The sequence below is a fragment of the Pristiophorus japonicus genome, chromosome Y (genome assembly GCF_044704955.1).
Source record: "Pristiophorus japonicus isolate sPriJap1 chromosome Y, sPriJap1.hap1, whole genome shotgun sequence".
NCBI lineage: Eukaryota > Metazoa > Chordata > Chondrichthyes > Pristiophoridae > Pristiophorus > Pristiophorus japonicus.
The window spans coordinates 38,610,785-38,627,818 of record NC_092011.1 but is presented as its reverse complement, the minus strand read 5'-3'; the positions used below and the strand labels follow the sequence as shown (position 1 = coordinate 38,627,818).

General features: G+C 61.4%; 2 protein-coding genes across 2 annotated transcripts in view; one reads left to right on the top strand and one right to left on the bottom strand.

The window, feature by feature from the left end:
* Positions 1-9,497, bottom strand: part of LOC139241094 (rho GTPase-activating protein 15-like) — a 162,811-nt gene extending 153,314 nt beyond the window's left edge. The window contains exon 1 of the mRNA XM_070869783.1: positions 9,269-9,497. Within this exon, the coding sequence (XP_070725884.1) occupies positions 9,269-9,497 (229 nt within the window). The remainder of the gene's footprint in view (positions 1-9,268) is intronic.
* The window catches only part of LOC139241093 (methionine--tRNA ligase, cytoplasmic-like), a 30,033-nt gene continuing 22,393 nt past the window's right edge, over positions 9,395-17,034 (top strand). Inside the window, exon 1 of the mRNA XM_070869782.1 lies at positions 9,395-9,623. Coding sequence (XP_070725883.1) covers positions 9,521-9,623 — 103 coding nt within the window. The 5' untranslated portion in view covers positions 9,395-9,520. The remainder of the gene's footprint in view (positions 9,624-17,034) is intronic.

Genomic DNA, 17,034 nt, shown 5'->3' with positions numbered 1-17,034 from the left:
AGCCCCTACACCCCTCCCTATCTCTGTAACCCCCTCCAGCCCCCTACACCCCTCGCTATCTCTGTAACCCCCTCCAGCCCCTACACCCCTCCCTATCTCTGTAACCTCCTCCAGCCCCCTACACCCCTCCCTATCTCTGTAACCTCCTCCAGCCCCTACACCCCTCCCTATCTCTGTAACCCCCTCCAGCCCCTACACCCCTCCCTATCTCTGTAACCTCCAGCCCCTACACCCCTCCCTATCACTGTAACCTCCTCCAGCCCCTACACCCCTCCATATCTCTGTAACCCCCCTCCAGCCCCTACACCCCTCCCTATCTCTGTAACCCCCCTCCAGCCCCTACACCCCTCCCTATCTCTGTAACCCCCTCCAGCCCCTACACCCCTCCCTATCTCTGTAACCCCCTCCAGCCCCTACACCCCTCCCTATCTCTGTAACCCCCCTCCAGCCCCTACACCCCTCCCTATCTCTGTAACCCCCTCCAGCCCCTACACCCCTCCCTATCTCTGTAACCTCCTCCAGCCCCTACACCCCTCCCTATCTCTGTAACCCCCTCCAGCCCCTACACCCCTCCCTATCTCTGTAACCTCCTCCAGCCCCTACACCCCTCCCTATCTCTGTAACCCCCTCCAGCCCCTACACCCCTCCCTATCTCTGTAACCTCCAGCCCCTACACCCCTCCCTATCTCTGTAACCCCCTCCAGCCCCTACACCCCTCCCTATCTCTGTAACCTCCTCCAGCCCTACACCCCTCCCTATCTCTGTAACCTCCTCCAGCCCCTACACCCCTCCCTATCTCTGTAACCTCCAGCCCCTACACCGCTCCCTATCTCTGTAACCTCCTCCAGCCCCCTACACCCCTCCCTATCTCTGTAACCTCCAGCCCCTACACCCCTCTCTATCTCTGTAACCTCCTCCAGCTCCTACACCCCTCCCTACCACTGTAACCCCCTCCAGCCGCTTACACCCCTCCCTATCTCTGTAACCTCTTCCAGCCCCTACACCCCTCCCTATCTCTGTAACACCCTCCTGCCCCTACACCCCTCCCTATCTCTGTAACCTCCTCCAGCCCCTACACCCCTCCCTATCTCTGTAACCCCCTCCAGCCCCCTACACCCCTCGCTATCTCTGTAACCCCCTCCAGCCCCCTACACCCCTCCCTATCTCTGTAACCTCCTCCAGCCCCTACACCCCTCCCTATCTCTGTAACACCCTCCTGCCCCTACACCCCTCCCTATCTCTGTAACACCCTCCTGCCCCTACACCCCTCCCTATCTCTGTAACCTCCTCCAGCCCCTACACCCCTCCCTATCTCTGTAACCCCCTCCAGCCCCCTACACCCCTCGCTATCTCTGTAACCCCCTCCAGCCCCCTACACCCCTCCCTATCTCTGTAACATCCTCCAGCCCCTACACCCCTCCCTATCTCTGTAACCCCCTCCAGCCCCCTACACCCCTCGCTATCTCTGTAACCCCCTCCAGCCCCTACACCCCTCCCTATCTCTGTAACCTCCTCCAGCCCCCTACACCCCTCCCTATCTCTGTAACCTCCTCCAGCCCCTACACCCCTCCCTATCTCTGTAACCCCCTCCAGCCCCTACACCCCTCCCTATCTCTGTAACCTCCAGCCCCTACACCCCTCCCTATCTCTGTAACCTCCTCCAGCCCCTACACCCCTCCCTATCTCTGTAACCCCCCTCCAGCCCCTACACCCCTCCCTATCTCTGTAACCCCCTCCAGCCCCTACACCCCTCCCTATCTCTGTAACCTCCTCCAGCCCCTACACCCCTCCCTATCTCTGTAACCCCCCTCCAGCCCCTACACCCCTCCCTATCTCTGTAACCCCCCTCCAGCCCCTACACCCCTCCCTATCTCTGTAACCCCCTCCAGCCCCTACACCCCTCCCTATCTCTGTAACCTCCTCCAGCCCCCTACACCCCTCCCTATCTCTGTAACCCCCCTCCAGCCCCTACACCCCTCCCTATCTCTGTAACCCCCCTCCAGCCCCTACACCCCTCCCTATCTCTGTAACCCCCTCCAGCCCCTACACCCCTCCCTATCTCTGTAACCCCCTCCAGCCCCTACACCCCTCCCTATCTCTGTAACCCCCCTCCAGCCCCTACACCCCTCCCTATCTCTGTAACCCCCTCCAGCCCCTACACCCCTCCCTATCTCTGTAACCCCCCTCCAGCCCCTACACCCCTCCCTATCTCTGTAACCCCCTCCAGCCCCTACACCCCTCCCTATCTCTGTAACCCCCTCCAGCCCCTACACCCCTCCCTATCTCTGTAACCTCCTCCAGCCCCTACACCCCTCCCTATCTCTGTAACCCCCCTCCAGCCCCTACACCCCTCCCTATCTCTGTAACCCCCCTCCAGCCCCGACACCCCTCCCTATCTCTGTAACCCCCTCCAGCCCCTACACCCCTCCCTATCTCTGTAACCTCCTCCAGCCCCCTACACCCCTCCCTATCTCTGTAACCCCCCTCCAGCCCCTACACCCCTCCCTATCTCTGTAACCCCCTCCAGCCCCTGCACCCCTCCCTATCTCTGTAACCCCCCTCCAGCCCCTACACCCCTCCCTATCTCTGTAACCCCCTCCAGCCCCTACACCCCTCCCTATCTCTGTAACCCCCTCCAGCCCCTACACCCCTCCCTATCTCTGTAACCTCCTCCAGCCCCTACACCCCTCCCTATCTCTGTAACCCCCCTCCAGCCCCTACACCCCTCCCTATCTCTGTAACCCCCTCCAGCCCCTACACCCCTCCCTATCTCTGTAACCCCCTCCAGCCCCTACACCCCTCCCTATCTCTGTAACCCCCCTCCAGCCCCTACACCCCTCCCTATCTCTGTAACCCCCTCCAGCCCCTACACCCCTCCCTATCTCTGTAACCCCCCCTCCAGCCCCTACAACCCTCCCTATCTCTGTAACCTCCTCCAGCCCCCTACACCCCTCCCTATCTCTGTAACCTCCTCCAGCCCCTACACCCTTCCCTATCTCTGTAACCTCCAGCCCCTACACCCCTCCCTATCTCTGTAACCCCCTCCAGCCCCTACACCTCTCCCTATCTCTGTAACCTCCTCCAGCCCCTACACCCCTCCCTATCTCTGTAACCCCCTCCAGCCCCTACACCCCTCCCTATCTCTGTAACCCCCTCCAGCCCCTACACCCCTCCCTATCTCTGTAACCTCCTCCAGCCCCTACACCCCTCCCTATCTCTGTAACCCCCCTCCAGCCCCTACACCCCTCCCTATCTCTGTAACCCCCCTCCAGCCCCTACACCCCTCCCTATCTCTGTAACCCCCTCCAGCCCCTACACCCCTCCCGATCTCTGTAACCTCCTCCAGCCCCCTACACCCCTCCCTATCTCTGTAACCCCCCTCCAGCCCCTACACCCCTCCCTATCTCTGTAACCCCCCTCCAGCCCCTACACCCCTCCCTATCTCTGTAACCCCCTCCAGCCCCTACACCCCTCCCTATCTCTGTAACCCTCTCCAGCCCCTACACCCCTCCCTATCTCTGTAACCCCCCTCCAGCCCCTACACCCCTCCCTATCTCTGTAACCCCCTCCAGCCCCTACACCCCTCCCTATCTCTGTAACCCCCCTCCAGCCCCTACACCCCTCCCTATCTCTGTAACCCCCCTCCAGCCCCTACACCCCTCCCTATCTCTGTAACCCCCTTCAGCCCCTACACCCCTCCCTATCTCTGTAACCCCCTCCAGACCCTGCACCCCTCCCTATCTCTGTAACCCCCTCCAGCCCCTACACACCTCCCTATCTCTGTAACCCCCTCCAGCCCCTACACCCCTCCCTATCTCTGTAACCCCCTCCAGCCCCTACACCCCTCCCTATCTCTGTAACCCCCTCCAGCCCCTACACCCCTCCCTATCTCTGTAACCCCCTCCAGCCCCTACACCCCTCCCTATCTCTGTAACCTCCAGCCCCTACACCCCTCCCTATCTCTGTAACCTCCTCCAGCCCCTACACCCCTCCCGATCTCTGTAACCTCCAGCCCCTACACCCCTCTCTATCTCTGTAACCTCCTCCAGCTCCTACACCCCTCCCTACCACTGTAACCCCCTCCAGCCGCTTACACCCCTCCCTATCTCTGTAACCTCCTCCAGCCCCTACACCCCTCCCTATCTCTGTAACCCCCCTCCAGCCCCTACACCCCTCCCTATCTCTGTAACTGCCAGCACCTACACCCCTCCCTATCTCTGTAACCTCTTCCAGCCCCTACACCCCTCCCTATCTCTGTAACACCCTCCTGCCCCTACACCCCTCCCTATCTCTGTAACCTCCTCCAGCCCCTACACCCCTCCCTATCTCTGTAACCCCCTCCAGCCCCTACACCCCTCCCTATCTCTGTAACCCCCCTCCAGCCCCCTACACCCCTCCCTATCTCTGTAACCCCCTCCAGCCCCTACACCCCTCCCTATCTCTGTAACCCCCCTCCAGCCCCTACACCCCTCCCTATCTCTGTAACCCCCCTCCAGCCCCTACACCCCTCCCTATCTCTGTAACCCCCTCCAGCCCCTACACCCCTCCCTATCTCTGTAACCCCCTCCAGACCCTGCACCCCTCCCTATCTCTGTAACCCCCTCCAGCCCCTACACACCTCCCTATCTCTGTAACCCCCTCCAGCCCCTACACCCCTCCCTATCTCTGTAACCCCCTCCAGCCCCTACACCCCTCCCTATCTCTGTAACCCCCTCCAGCCCCTACACCCCTCCCTATCTCTGTAACCCCCTCCAGCCCCTACACCCCTCCCTATCTCTGTAACCTCCAGCCCCTACACCCCTCCCTATCTCTGTAACCTCCTCCAGCCCCTACACCCCTCCCTATCTCTGTAACCTCCAGCCCCTACACCTCTCCCTATCCCTGTAACCCCCTCCAGCCCCTACACCCCTCCCTATCTCTGTAACCTCCAGCCCCCTACACCCCTCCCTATCTCTGTAACCCCCTCCAGCCCCTACACCCCTCCCTATCCCTGTAACCTCCTCCAGCCCCTACACCCCTCCCTATCTCTGTAACCTCCAGCCCCCAACACCCCTCCCTATCTCTGTAACCTCCAGCCCCTACACCCCTCCCTATCTCTGTAACACCCTCCAGCTCCTACACCCCTCCCTATCTCTGTAACCTCCTCCAGCCCCTACACACCTCCCTATCTCTGTAACCTCCTCCAGCCCCTACTCCCCTCCCTATCTCTGTAACCCCCTCCAGCCCCTTACACCCCTCCCTATCTCTGTAACCCCCTCCAGCCCCCTACACCCCTCCCTATCTCTGTAACCTCCTCCAGCCCCTTACACCCCTCCCTATCTCTGTAACCTCCTCCAGCCCCCTACATCCCTCCCTATCTTTGTAATCTCCTCCAGCACCCTCCACCACTCCCTATCTCTGTAACACCCTCCAGCCCCTACACCCCTCCCTATCTCTGTAACCCCCTCCAGCCCCTACACCCCTCCCTATCTCTGTAACCTCCTCCAGCCCCTACACCCCTCCCTATCTCTGTAACCCCCTCCAACCCCTACACCCCTCCCTATCTCTGTAACACCCTCCTGCTCCTACACCCCTCCCTATCTCTGTAACCTCCTCCAGCCCCGACACCCCTCCCTATCTCTGTAACCTCCTCCTGCCCCTACACCCCTCCCTATCTCGTTAACCTGCTCTCGCCCCCAAAACCATCACGATCTCTGGAACCTCCTCCAGCCCCTACACACCTCCCTATCTCTGTAACACCCTCCTGCCCCTACACCCCTCCCTATCTCTGTAACCCCCTCCAGCCCCTACACCCCTCCCTATCTCTGTAACCTCCTCCAGCCCCTACACCCCTCCCTATCTCTGTAACCTCCTCCAGCCCCTACACCCCTCGCTATCTCTGTAACCTCCTCCAGCCCTACACCCCTCCCTATCTCTGTAACCTCCTCCAGCCCCTACACCCCTCCCTATCTCTGTAACCTCCAGCCCCTACACCGCTCCCTATCTCTGTAACCTCCTCCAGCCCCCTACACCCCTCCCTATCTCTGTAACCTCCAGCCCCTACACCCCTCTCTATCTCTGTAACCTCCTCCAGCCCCTACACCCCTCCCTATCTCTGTAACCACCAGCACCTACACCTCTCCCTATCTTTGCAACCTCCTCCAGCCCCTACACCCCTCCCTACCACTGTAACCCCCTCCAGCCGCTTACACCCCTCCCTATCTCTGTAACCTCCTCCAGCCCCTACACCCCTCCCTATCTCTGTAACCCCCCTCCAGCTCCTACACCCCTCCCTATCTCTGTAACCCCCTCCAGCCCCGACACCCCTCCCTATCTCTGTAACCCCCTCCAGCCCCTACACCCCTCCCTATCTCTGTAACCTCCTCCAGCCCCGACACCCCTCCCTATCTCTGTAACCTCCAGCCCCTACACCCCTCCCTATCTCTGTAACCTCCTCCAGCCCCAACACCCCTCCCTATCTCTGTAACACCCTCCTGCCCCTACACCCCTCCCTATCTCTGTAACCTCCTCCAGCCCCTACACCCCTCCCTATCTCTGTAACTGTCAGCACCTACACCCCTCCCTATCTCTGTAACCTCCTCCAGCCCCTACACCCCTCCCTATCTCTGTAACCCCCTCCAGCCCCTACACCCCTCCCTATCTCTGTAACCTCCAGCCCCTACACCCCTCCCTATCTCTGTAACCTCCTCCAGCCCCTACACCCCTCCATATCTCTGTAACCCCCCTCCAGCCCCTACACCGCTCCCTATCTCTGTAACCTCCTCCAGCCCCCTACACCCCTCCCTATCTCTGTAACCTCCAGCCCCTACACCCCTCTCTATCTCTGTAACCTCCTCCAGCTCCTACACCCCTCCCTACCACTGTAACCCCCTCCAGCCGCTTACACCCCTCCCTATCTCTGTAACCTCCTCCAGCCCCTACACCCCTCCCTATCTCTGTAACCCCCCTCCAGCCCCTACACCCCTCCCTATCTCTGTAACCTCCAGCCCCTACACCCCTCCCTATCTCTGTAACCTCCTCCAGCCCCTACACCCCTCCCTATCTCTGTAACCCCCTCCAGCCCCTATACCCCTCCCTATCTCTGTAACCTCCTCCAGTCCCTACACCCCTCCCTATCTCTGTAACCTCCAGCCCCTACACCCCTCCCTATCTCTGTAACCCCCTCCAGCCCCTATACCCCTCCCTATCTCTGTAACCCCCTCCAGCCCCTACACCCCTCCCTATCTCTGTAACCTCCAGCCCCTACACCCCTCCCTATCTCTGTAACCTCCTCCAGTCCCTACACCCCTCCCTATCTCTGTAACCTCCAGCCCCTACACCCCTCCCTATCTCTGTAACCCCCTCCAGCCCCTACACCCCTCCCTATCTCTGTAACCTCCAGCCCCCTACACTCCTCCCTATCTCTGTAACCCCCCTCCAGCCCCTACACCCCTCCCTATCTCTGTAACCTCCTCCAGCCCCTACACCCCTCCCTATCTCTGTAACCTCCTCCAGCCCCTACACCCCTCGCTATCTCTGTAACCTCCTCCAGCCCTACACCCCTCCCTATCTCTGTAACCTCCTCCAGCCCCTACACCCCTCCCTATCTCTGTAACCTCCAGCCCCTACACCGCTCCCTATCTCTGTAACCTCCTCCAGCCCCCTACACCCCTCCCTATCTCTGTAACCTCCAGCCCCTACACCCCTCTCTATCTCTGTAACCTCCTCCAGCCCCTACACCCCTCCCTATCTCTGTAACCACCAGCACCTACACCTCTCCCTATCTTTGCAACCTCCTCCAGCCCCTACACCCCTCCCTACCACTGTAACCCCCTCCAGCCGCTTACACCCCTCCCTATCTCTGTAACCTCCTCCAGCCCCTACACCCCTCCCTATCTCTGTAACCCCCCTCCAGCTCCTACACCCCTCCCTATCTCTGTAACCCCCTCCAGCCCCGACACCCCTCCCTATCTCTGTAACCCCCTCCAGCCCCTACACCCCTCCCTATCTCTGTAACCTCCTCCAGCCCCGACACCCCTCCCTATCTCTGTAACCTCCAGCCCCTACACCCCTCCCTATCTCTGTAACCTCCTCCAGCCCCAACACCCCTCCCTATCTCTGTAACACCCTCCTGCCCCTACACCCCTCCCTATCTCTGTAACCTCCTCCAGCCCCTACACCCCTCCCTATCTCTGTAACTGTCAGCACCTACACCCCTCCCTATCTCTGTAACCTCCTCCAGCCCCTACACCCCTCCCTATCTCTGTAACCCCCTCCAGCCCCTACACCCCTCCCTATCTCTGTAACCTCCAGCCCCTACACCCCTCCCTATCTCTGTAACCTCCTCCAGCCCCTACACCCCTCCATATCTCTGTAACCCCCCTCCAGCCCCTACACCGCTCCCTATCTCTGTAACCTCCTCCAGCCCCCTACACCCCTCCCTATCTCTGTAACCTCCAGCCCCTACACCCCTCTCTATCTCTGTAACCTCCTCCAGCTCCTACACCCCTCCCTACCACTGTAACCCCCTCCAGCCGCTTACACCCCTCCCTATCTCTGTAACCTCCTCCAGCCCCTACACCCCTCCCTATCTCTGTAACCCCCCTCCAGCCCCTACACCCCTCCCTATCTCTGTAACCTCCAGCCCCTACACCCCTCCCTATCTCTGTAACCTCCTCCAGCCCCTACACCCCTCCCTATCTCTGTAACCCCCTCCAGCCCCTATACCCCTCCCTATCTCTGTAACCTCCTCCAGTCCCTACACCCCTCCCTATCTCTGTAACCTCCAGCCCCTACACCCCTCCCTATCTCTGTAACCCCCTCCAGCCCCTATACCCCTCCCTATCTCTGTAACCCCCTCCAGCCCCTACACCCCTCCCTATCTCTGTAACCTCCAGCCCCTACACCCCTCCCTATCTCTGTAACCTCCTCCAGTCCCTACACCCCTCCCTATCTCTGTAACCTCCAGCCCCTACACCCCTCCCTATCTCTGTAACCCCCTCCAGCCCCTACACCCCTCCCTATCTCTGTAACCTCCAGCCCCCTACACTCCTCCCTATCTCTGTAACCCCCCTCCAGCCCCTACACCCCTCCCTATCTCTGTAACCCCCCTACACCCCTCCCTATCTCTGTAACCCCCCTCCAGCCCCTACACCCCTCCCTATCTCTGTAACCCCCCTACACCCCTCCCTATCTCTGTAACCTCCAGCCCCTACACCCTTGTCTTCCATTGAAGCGGGTGGTGATGGAACTACAACTCCCGGCCTTCCACTGGGTGGGGCAGCCTGACTCCGCCATGCCGGGCGTGGAGCGGGAGCGACGCTGCTGACGCCTGACGGGAGTTGTAGTCCGCCGCCCCATTGGCCCCCAGCCTGGCGGCAGCTGGCGGGAACTACAGCTCCCGGCGTGCCCTCGGGGCTGTCCGCCCGCCGCAAATCGCCGACTTCTCGGGCGATTGCATCAGAGCGGTGTGAGAGGCGGCGGGTGGGGCCGCGGAGCGAAAGGAGAAGCTGAGACATAACTCCACGGGGGAGAGAAGGCGATGGAGCTGTTCCTGAGCCCGGCCAGTCCCGGCGGCCTGAAGGTGGCGGCGGCGGCCGAAGTGACGGGCCTGAGGCCGGAGCTGAGGCCTGTCAGCGGGACAGGTGCGGGGTCCGGGGGCCTGGGGGTCCGAGGGGGGCAATAAGTCCAGCCACTGTCCCTTCAGAGGGGTGCGGGGGGGTAAATACAGTGGTTGTGGAGAGAGAGAGAGAGAGAGAGAGTGGGGTTTAATGGGATCTTGCTGTGCACACATTATATGGGGGGTGGGGTGTCTGTGAGGTGGGGAGGGGGGCAATAAGTCCAGTCACTGTCCCTTCAGGGGGGTGTGGGGGGTGAATCCAGTGGTTGTGAAGGGAGAGAGAGTGGGATTTAATGGGATCTTGCTGTGCACACATTATTTAGGGTGTCTGGGGGGAGGGGGCAATAAGTCCAGTCACTGTCCCTTCAGGGGGGTGAATACAGTGGTTATGGAGAGAGAGAGAGAGACAGACAGAGTGATGTTTAATGGGATCTTGCTGTGCACACATTATTTGGGGGGTGGGGGGGGGTGTGAGGTGGGGAGGGGGCAATAAGTCCAGGCACTGCACCTTCAGGGGGGTGTCGGGGGTGAATACAGTGGTTGTGGAGAGAGAGTGGGGTTTAATGGGATCTTGCTGTGCACACATTATTTAGGGTGTCTGGGGGGAGGGGGCAATAAGTCCAGTCACTGTCCCTTCAGGGGGATGAATACAGTGGTTATGGAGAGAGAGAGAGAGACAGAGTGATGTTTAATGGGATCTTGCTGTGCACACATTATTTGGGGGGTGGGGTGTCTGTGAGGTGGGGAGGGGGGCAATAAGTCCAGTCACTGCGCCTTCAGGGGGGTGTCGGGGGTGAATCCAGTGGTTGTGGAGAGAGAAAGAGAGAGAGAGTGGGGTTTAATGGGATCTTGCTGTGCACACAATATTTGGGGGCTGTGAGGTGGGGAGGGGGCAATAAGTCTAGGCACTGCCGCTTCAGAGGGGTGTGGGGGGTGAATCCAGTGGTTGTGGAGAGAGAGAGAGAGACAGAATGATGTTTAATGGGATCTTGCTGTGCACACATTATTTGGGGGGCTGTGAGGTGGGGAGGGGGCAATAAGTCCAGGCACTGCCCCATCAGATGGGCGTGGGGGGTGAATCCAGTGGTTGTGGAGGGAGAGAGAGTGGGATTTAATGGGATCTTGCTGTGCACACATTATTTAGGGTGTCTGGGGGGAGGGGGCAATAAATCCAGTTACTGTCCCTTCAGGGGGATGAATCCAGTGGTTATGGAGAGAGAGAGAGACAGAGTGATGTTTAATGGGATCTTGCTGTGCACACATTATTTGGGGGGTGGGGGGGTGTGAGGTGGGGAGTGGGGCAATAAGTCCAGGCACTGCCCCTTCAGAGGGGTGCGGGGGGTGAATCCAGTGGTTGTGGAGAGAGAGAGAGAGTGGGGTTTAATGGGATCTTGCTGTGCACACATTATTTGGGGGGGTGGGGGGCTGTGAGGTGGGGAGGGGCGCAGTAAGTCCAGGCACTGTCCCTTCAGAGGGGTGTGGGGGGTGAATCCAGTGGTTGTGCAGAGAGAGAGAGAGAGTGGGGTTTAATGGGATCTTGCTGTGCACACATTATTTGGAGGGTGTGAGGGGGTCTGGGGGGTCTGTGAGGTGGGGAGGGGGGCAATAAGTCCAGCCACTGACCCTTCAGAGGGGTGTGGGGGGTGAATCCAGTGGTTGTGGAGAGAGAGAGAGAGAGAGTGGGGTTTAATGGGATCTTGCTGTGCACACATTATTTGGGGTAGGGGGGTATGAGGGGGTCTGTGAGGTGGGGAGGGGGGCAATAAGTCCAGTCACTGTCCCTTCAGAGGGGTGTGGGGGTGAATCCAGTGGTTGTGGAGAGAGAGAGAGTGGTGTTTAATGGGATCTTGCTGTGCACACATTATTTGGGGTCTGGAGGGGCTGTGAGATGGGGAGGGGGTAATAAGTCCAGTCACTGTCCCTTCAGAGGGGTGCGGGGGGTGAATCCAGTGGTTGTGGAGAGAGAGAGAGAGAGAGAGTGGGGTTTAATAGGATCTGGCTATGCACACATTATTTGGGGGGTGGGGGGGTGTGAGGGGGTCTGGGGCGGCTGTGAGATGGGGAGGGGGCAATAAGTCCAGTCACTGTCCCTTCAGGGGGGTGAATACAGTGGTTATGGAGAGAGAGAGACAGAGTGATGTTTAATGGAATCTTGCTATGCACACATTATTTGGGGGGTGGGGGGGTGTGTCTGGGGGGGCTGTGAGATGGAGAGGGGGGCAATAAGTCCAGTCACTGCGCCTTCAGAGGGGTGTGGGGGGTGAATCCAGTGGTTGTGGAGAGAGAGAGAGAGAGTGGGGTTTAATGGGATCTTGCTATGCACACATTATTTGGGGGGTGTCTGGGGGGGCTGTGAGATGGGGAGGGGGACAATAAGTCCAGGCACTGTCCCTTCAGAGGGATGTGGGGGTGAATCCAGTGGTTGTGAAGAGAGAGAGACAGATGTTTAATGGGATCTTGCTGTGCACACATTATTTGGGGGGTGGGGGGGGGTGTGTCAGGGGGGGGCAATAAGTCCAGTCACTGTCCCTTCAGGGGGGTGAATACAGTGGTTATGGAGAGAGAGAGATACAGTGATGTTTAATGGGATCTTGCTGTGCACACATTATTTGGGGGGTGGAGCGGGTGTGAGGGGGTCTGGGGGGACTGTGAGGTGGGGGGGGGGCAATGAGTCCAGGCATTGCCCCTTCAGAGGGGTGTGGGGGGTGAATCCAGTGGTTGTGGAGAGAGAGAGAGAGAGAGAATGGGGTTTAATGGGATCTTGCTATGCACACATTATTTGGGGTCTGGGGGGGCTGTGAGATGGGGAGGGGGCAATAAGTCCAGGCACTGCCCCTTCAGCGGGGTGAATACAGTGGTTATGGAGAGAGAGAGATACAGTGATGTTTAATGGGATCTTGCTGTGCACACATTATTTGGGGGGTGGAGCGGGTGTGAGGGGGTCTGGGGGGACTGTGAGGTGGGGGGGGGGCAATGAGTCCAGGCATTGCCCCTTCAGAGGGGTGTGGTGGGTGAATCCAGTGGTTGTGGAGAGAGAGAGAGAGAGAGAATGGGGTTTAATGGGATCTTGCTATGCACACATTATTTGGGGTCTGGGGGGGCTGTGAGATGGGGAGGGGGCAATAAGTCCAGGCACTGCCCCTTCAGCGGGGTGTGGGGGGTGAATCCAGTGGTTGTGGAGGGAGAGAGTGGGGTTTAATGGGATCTTGCTGTGCACACATTATTTGGGGGGGGTTGTGAGGTGGGGAAGGGGGCAATAAATCCAGTCACTGTGCCTTCAGAGGGGTGTGGGGGGTGAATCCAGTAGTTGTGGAGGGAGGGAGGGAGAGAGAGAGATAGAGTGATGTTTAATGGGATCTTGCTATGCACACATTATTTGGGGGGTGGGGGGCGCTCTGAGATGGGGAGGGGGGCAATATGTTCAGACACTGCCCCTTCAGAGGGGTGTGGGGGGTGAATCCAGGGTGTGGAGGGAGAGAGTGGGTTTTAATGGGATCTTGCTATGCACACCTTATTTGTGGGGAGGGGGCAATAAGTCCAGTCACTGCCCCTTCAGAGGGGTGTGGGGGGTGAATCCAGTGGTTGTGGAGAGAGGGAGAGAGTGGGGTTTAATGGGATCTTGCTGTGCATGCATTATTTGGGGGGTGGGGGGTGTGAGGGGGTCTGGGGGGTGTGAGGGGGTCTGGGGGGTGTGTGTGTGTGAGGTGGGGGTCTGGGGGTGTGTGTGAGGTGGGGGTCTGGGGGGGGTGTGTGAGGTGGGGGTCTGGGGGTGTGTGTGAGGTGGGGTTCTGGGGGTGTGTGTGAGATGGGGGTCTGGGGGGGGTGTGAGGTGGGGGTCTGGGGGGTGTGTGTGAGGTGGGGGTCTGGGGGGGATGTGAGGTGGGGGTCTGGGGGTGTGTGTGAGGTGGGGGTCTGGGGGGTGTGTGTGAGGTGGGGGTCTGGGGGGTGTGTGTGAGGTGGGGGTCTGGGGGGTGTGTGTGAGGTGGGGGTCTGGGGTGTGTGTGTGTGAGGTGGGTGTCTGGGGGGGGGTGTGGTGGGGGTCTGGGGGGGGGGTGTGAGATGGGGGTCTGGGGGTGTGTGTGAGGTGGGGGTCTGGGGGTGTGAGGTGGGGGTCTGGGGGGGGGGTGTGAGAGGTGGGGGTCTGGGGGGGGGGGTGAGAGGTGGGGGTCTCGGGGGGTGTGTGAGAGGTGGGGGTCTGGGGGGGAGTGTGTGAGGTGGGGGTCTGGGGGGTGTGTGTGTGAGGTGGGGGTCTGGGGGGTGTGTGTGTGGGGAGGGGGTGAGGTGGGGGTCTGGGGGGTGTGTGTGTGAGGTGGGGGGGTCAGGGGGTGTGTGTGTGAGGTGGGGGTCTGGGGGTGTGTGTGTGAGGTGGGGGGGTCTGGGGGTGTGTGTGAGGTGGGGGTCTGGGGGTGTGTGTGTGAGGTGGGGGTCTGGGGGTGTGTGTGTGTGAGGTGGGGGTCTGGGGGGTGTGTGTGTGAGGTGGGGGTCTGGGGGTGTGTGTGTGAGGTGTGGGTCTGGGGGTGTGTGTCTGAGGTGGGGGTCTGGGGGTGTGTGTGTGTGTGAGGTGGGGGTCTGGGGGTGTGTGTGTGTGTGAGGTGGGGGTCTGGGGGTGTGTGTGTGTGTGAGGTGGGGGTCTGGGAGTGTGTGTGTGAGGTGGGGGTCTGGGGGGGGTGTGAGGTGGGGGTCTCGGGGAGGTCTGGGTGTGTGAGGTGGGGGTCTGGGTGTGTGTGTGTGAGGTGGGGGTCTGGGGGGGATGTGAGGTGGGGGTCTGGGGGGTGTGTGTGTGAGTTGGGTGCCTGGGGGGGGGTCTGGGGGGGGTGTGAGGTGGGGGTCTGGGGGTGTGTGTGTGAGGTGGGGGTCTGGGGGTGTGAGGTGGGGGTCTGGGGGGGGGTGTGAGAGGTGGGGGTCTGGGGGGGAGTGTGTGAGGTGGGGATCTGGGTGTGTGTGTGTGTGTGAGGTGGGGGTTGGGGTGTGTGTGTGTGGTGGGGGTCTGGGGGTGTGTGTGAGGTGTGGGTCTGGGGGTGTGTGTGAGGTGGGGGTCTGGGGGTGTGTGTGTGAGGTGGGGGTCTGGGGGGGGTGTGTGAGGTGGGGGTCTGGGAGTGTGTGTGTGAGGTGGGGGTCGGGAGTGTGTGTGTGAGGTGGGGGTCGGGGGGGGGGTGTGAGGTGGGGGTCTGGGGGTGTGTGTGTGAGGTGGGGGTCGGGGGGGGTGTGTGAGGTGGGGGTCTGGGGGTGTGTGTGTGAGGTGGGGGTCTGGGGGTGTGTGTGTGAGGTGGGGGCCTGGGGGGGGTGTGAGGTGGGGGTCTGGGGGGGGTGTGAGGTGGGGGTCTGGGGGGGGGTGTGAGAGGTGGGGGTCTGGGGGGGGGGGTGTGAGAGGTGGGGGTCTGGGGGTGTGTGTGTGAGGTGGAGTCTGGGGGTGTGTGTGTGAGGTGGGGGTCTGGGGGGGGTGTGAGGTGGGGGTCTGGGGGTGCGTCAGGTGGGGGTCTGGGTGTGTGTGTGAGGTGGGGGTCTGGGGGGTGTGTATGTGAGGTGGGGGTCTGGGGGTGTGTGTGTGAGGTGGGAGTCTGGGGGGTGTGTGTGAGGTGGGGGTCTGGGGGGGGGTGTGTGAGGTGGGGGTCTGGGGGGGTGTGAGGTGGCGGTCTGGGGGGGGTGTGAGGTGGGGGTCTGGGGGGGGTGTGTGAGGTGGGGGTCTGGGGGTGTGTGTGTGAGGTGGGGGTCTGGGGGTGTGTGTGTGAGGTGGAGGGCTGGGGGTGTGTGTGTGAGGTGGGGGTCTGGGGGTGTGTGTGTGAGGTGGGGGTCTGGGGGGGGTGTGAGGTGGGGGTCTGGGGGTGCGTCACGTGGGGGTCTGGGTGTGTGTGTGAGGTGGGGGTCTGGGGGGTGTGTGTGTGAGGTGGGGGTCTGGGGGGTGTGTGTGTGAGGTGGGGGTCTGGGGGGATGTGTGTGAGGTGGGGGTCTGGGGGGTGTGTGTGTGTGAGGTGGGGGTCTGGGGGATGTGTGAGAGGTGGGGGTCTGGGGGTGTGTGTGAGGTGGGGGTCTGGGGGTGTGTGTGTGAGGTGGGGGTCTGGGGGGTGTGTGTGTGAGGTGGGGGTCTGGGGGATGTGTGTGTGAGGTGGGGGTCTGGGGGTGTGTGTGAGGTGGGGGTCTGGGGGTGTGTGTGAGGTGGGGGTCTGGGGATGTGTGTGTGTGAGGTGGGGGTCTGGGGGGGGGTGTGTGAGGTGGGGGTCTGGGTGGGGGTGTGTGAGGTGGGGGTCTGGGGGGGGTGTGTGAGGTGGGGGTCTGGGGGGGGTGTGTGTGTGAGGTGGGGGTCTGGAGGGGGTGTGTGTGTGAGGTGGGGGTCTGGAGGGGGTGTGTGTGTGAGGTGTGGGTCTGGGGGTGGGTGTGTCAGCTGGGGGTGGGTGTGTCAGCTGGGGGTCTGGGGGGTGTGTGTGAGGTGGGGGTCAGGGGGTTGTGTGTGAGGTGGGGGTCTGGGGGTGTGTGTGTGTGAGGTGGGGCTCTGGGGTGTGTGTGTGAGGTGGGGGTCTGGGGGTGTATGAGGTGGGGGTCTGGGGGGTGTGTGTGAGGTGGGGGTCTGGGGGTGTGTGTGTGAGGTGGGGGTCTGGGGGGTGTGTGTGAGGTGGGGGTCTGGGGGTGTGTGTGTGAGGTGGGGGTCTGGGGGGGGTGTGTGAGGTGGGGGTCTGGGAGTGTGTGTGTGAGGTGGGGGTCGGGAGTGTGTGTGAGGTGGGGGTCTGGGGGTGTGTGTGTGAGGTGGGGGTCGGGGGGGGTGTGTGAGGTGGGGGTCTGGGGGTGTGTGTGTGAGGTGGGGGTCTGGGGGGTGTGTGTGAGGTGGGGGTCTGGGGGGTGTGTGTGAGGTGAGGGTCTGGGGGATGTGTGAGAGGTGGGGGTCTGGGGGTGTGTGTGAGGTGGGGGTCTTGGGGGTGTGTGTGTGAGGTGGGGGTCTGCGGGATGTGTGAGAGGTGGGGTTCTGGGAGGTGTGTGTGAGGTGGGGGTCTGGGGGGTGTGTGTGAGGTGGGGGTCTGGGGGTGTGTGTGAGGTGGGGGTCTGGGGGCTGTGTGTGAGAGGTGGGGGTCTGGGGGTGTGTGTGTGTGAGGTGGGGGTCTGGGGGTGTGAGGTGGGGGTCTGGGGTTGTGTGTGTGAGGTGGGGGTCTGGGGGGTGTGTGTGTGAGGTGGGGGTCTGGGGGTGTGTGTGTGTGAGGTGGGGGTCTGGGGGGTGTGTGTGTGAGGTGGGGGTCTGGGGGTGTGTGTGAGAGGTGTGGGTCTGGGGATGTGTGTGTGAGGTGGGGGTCTGGGGGTGTGTGTGTGTGAGGTGGGGGTCTGGGGGGTGTGTGTGTGAGGTGGGGGTCTGGGGGTGTGTGTGTGTGAGGTGGGGGTCTGGGGGGGTGTGTGTGTGTGAGGTGGGGGTCTGGGGGTGTGTGTGTGTGAGGTGGGGGTCTGGGGGTGTGTGT